Source organism: Myotis myotis, unplaced genomic scaffold (genome assembly GCF_014108235.1).
Source record: "Myotis myotis isolate mMyoMyo1 unplaced genomic scaffold, mMyoMyo1.p scaffold_m19_p_6, whole genome shotgun sequence".
NCBI lineage: Eukaryota > Metazoa > Chordata > Mammalia > Chiroptera > Vespertilionidae > Myotis > Myotis myotis.
In genome coordinates, this window is record NW_023416368.1 from 83,667,800 (window position 1) to 83,671,228 (window position 3,429).

The following is a 3,429-nucleotide window of genomic DNA, read 5'->3' on the forward strand; positions in this document are numbered from 1 at the left end:
GTAATACTTCAGTAATTATATCATATTTTGACCTGACAAAAGAAATTACCTGAGTTGCCTTCAGGGGGCTGAATTTAGGAGAAATTCAATCCCTCTCTAAGGAAGAACTGGCTTGGAAAGCTCTTAAAATGGCATAAAAATGCCAACGTAAGATTTGAGGCCTGGCTTTGGTCCTAAATTTCTCAACTGTTCATTGGAGAGTTGGTTTTGATGAGAAATCAACCCTTCACAAATGTTTGTGATTAGAGACAAATTTAAGAAGTTTTACCAATCCATTCCGAACCAAAACAAAAAAGTGCAAACTCAACCTCAGATGTTTCTCTGAGATTCTGTATCACTTATGGAAAATAACCTTTCAAAAAAGAAAAGTAAGTACAGAGTATTCATGAAAGTTATTATTTAACTAGAGGCCCGGTGTACAAAATTCATGCACTCAGCAGGGTGGCGGGGAGGGGAGTCCCTTTGCCCGGATTGTGAGAGGGCGCAGGCTAGGCCGAGGGACCCCACCAGTGCATGATTAGGACCTGGGAGGGATGCAGGAGGTTGGCCAGCTGGGGAGGGACCATTGGAGGGCCCCACGGCTTGTCTGGCCCACCACGCTCAGTCCCGATCGACCAAACCCCAGCAGCAAGCTAACCTACCAGTTGGAGTGTCTGCCCCCTGGCGGTCAGGGCACGTCATAGTGATCAGTTGAGAGGCCTTAGCATATCATTAGGATATTATGTTTTAATTGGTTAAACAGACAATCGGATAACCGAATACTTAGCATATTAGGCTTTTAGTATATAGGATAATTGATGCATTCTAAATTAATACCATCTTCAGGATCAGTGGTGCTATATGATTTTGTGCATTTAACACAAACATATTTTTCAAAATGTAAAGTCCACCAAGAACAAATAATTACATGTGAGTTATATTTGAGGGGACTTTGACCAGACAATTCACACATTTAAGTAAGCACTTATCTCTGTGGAAAATGGATTTCATACAACCAAATAAACATGAAAACCTTAATGATAACTGCCATATCAAAGTGCTATCTGATTATGAATATTTTATTTTGAGTTAAAATACAGTTAATGTGGTTTTAGCTCCTCTATACTACATTCCAAGTTAACAGCATTTCTTATACTGCATTTGGGTGAGATAAAGTACATTCAATCTCTTGCAATGATTTTTGTCTTAGAAAAGAATATTTCTCATTCCATATTTTCCCTTCAAAAGTGAAAGGCTGATATTTTACTCTGTTCATGGACTTATAGTCTCAAAATGTTCTTTTATCTCTAATATTTATTGACCCAGTGTCTCTGAAGTGAGCATATATGGAAACAGGTGAATAGCCCAGACATTAATAAGAAGAGTTCTAAAAAAGTTAGCAACTGAGAAATGTCGCTGAAGGTAATAAAAGGAGAGGGTGTATGCTCCTCAATTGTAAATACTTTATTTATGAATTGCTTGAATCCAAAATATGGTCACCTGTACACTTGTTCCATTTATTTAATACTCTCTTCTTTTTCAAAATGTGTCCTATATGCATAGAACCACAGAATCGGACAGCTGACTCTGAATTCCTCCTCCTGGGACTCTCAGATGATCCAGAAGTGCAGCCTCTTCTGTTTGGCCTGTTCCTGTCCATGTACCTGGTGACCATGCTTGGGAACCTACTCATGATCCTGGCTGTCGTCTCTGACTCCCACCTCCACACACCTATGTACTTCTTCCTTTCCAATTTGTCCTTGGCTGACATCAGTTTCAGCACCACGACAGTTCCCAAGATGCTGCTGAACCTCCAGACACAAGGCAAATCCATCACCTATGCAGGCTGCCTGACTCAGGCTACCTGTTATTCTCTTTTTGGATGTTTGGACAGTCTACTCCTGGCTGTTATGGCCTATGACCGGTTGGTGGCCATTTGTCAGCCCCTACACTACCTGGTCATCATGAGCCCCCGCCTCTGTGGGTTGTTGGTCCTGCTGTCATTTTCCATCAGCCTTTTGGACTCCCAGCTGCACTACTTCCTTGTGTCACAACTTAGCTTCTGTGAAGATGTGGAAATCCCTCATTTCTTTTGTGAACCTTCTCAACTCTTCAAACTTGCCTGTTCTGATACCTTCACCAATGACATATTGATCTACTTTATTGGAGCCATCTTTGGCGGTGTTCCACTCTCATGGATCCTTTTCTCTTACTATAGAATTGTGTCCTCCATTCTAAGAGTCCCATCAGCAGGTGGGAAGTATAAAGCTTTCTCTACCTGTGGCTCTCACTTGTCAGTTGTTTGCTTATTTTATGGAACAGGCCTTGGTGTGTACCTCAGTTCAGCTGTCTCATCTTCCCTGAAGAAGGATGCGGTGACCTCAGTGATGTACACTGTGGTCACCCCCATGCTGAACCCCTTCATCTACAGCCTGAGGAACAGAGACATCAAGAGTGCCCTATGGAGGATGATCAGAAGACTAGTCTGATCTCTATACCTGTGCTATCATTTTTGTTCATAGACTGGAAAAGGAGCAAAATCAAACAACAAGAAATTCTGAATATGTCCTTGCCAGTATGGCTCTGTGGTTGAGTATTGACCTATGAATCAGAAGGTCATGGTTTGATTCCCAGTCGAAGCAGGTGTCTGGGTTGACAGCTCAATACCCAGTGTGGGTCATGCGGGCAGCAACCGATCAATGATTCTCTCTTATCTTTGATGTTTCTATCTCTCTCTCACTTCCTCTCTGAAATCAGTAAAAATATATTTTTTAAAAAAGAAATTCTGAATTTGTAGTCACATAGTGTATACTATGTACCTATATGGCTCTTTGCTTTCTGTTTACATAATTTTTCCTCTTAGCACAGTTGTAATGGAATTGGGAGATTAATTTGGACTCCTTACTTAAATCATTGCTCCTCTAGGATTATGCATAGGGCATCAGTATACTTTCCTCACTTTCCTTATGTACTATCCAAGACTCTTGGTTATGAGCAGTCTTGTTTCAATCATTATAAATAGATACAGATAGACAGCTTTGTGAGAGGGTGTTGGGGTGGTAGTGGGTGGAGGGATTGAAGAGAAAAGAAAAACAAAAGAGGGAGAACTCATGGACATAGACAACAATGTGGTGATTTGGGTGGTGGTGGAGGTGGAAGACTGCATAGAGGGGATAAATGGTGATGGAAAAAAGAAAAGAAAAATCATAGCTCTCTCTTTATTTATTCTTTCTATACTTTCCTCATGACTCTTCTCTATTTTTTCATATTTTTGCTCCTTCATCATCTTGGTCAGATTCTTGAGAAAATGGGGTGATTATTTTATTTCTTGTTCAAACCAGAATATCTTGAAATTGAATAGTTTAATAACATGTTTGAATAAATTCTTATCAACAGGAGTTTCCTAGAAAAACTGGGATATATGATTCCCAATATTCCTTATAATTCTTT

At 40.3% G+C, this 3,429-nt stretch overlaps 1 protein-coding gene across 1 annotated transcript; it reads left to right on the forward strand.

The window, feature by feature from the left end:
- The first annotated feature begins 1,487 nt into the window (after positions 1–1,487).
- Positions 1,488–2,468, forward strand: LOC118658787 (olfactory receptor 18-like). The gene has a single exon (XM_036314436.1). The coding sequence runs from the start codon at positions 1,524–1,526 to the stop codon at positions 2,466–2,468; it is 945 nt and encodes a 314-aa protein (XP_036170329.1). The 5' UTR covers positions 1,488–1,523.
- Positions 2,469–3,429: the final 961 nt, after the last annotated feature.

Bases quoted from the DNA above. Each gene is read 5' to 3' on its own strand.
- LOC118658787 (XM_036314436.1), top strand. From the start codon at position 1,524: ATGTGTCCTATATGCATAGAACCACAGAATCGGACAGCTGACTCTGAA.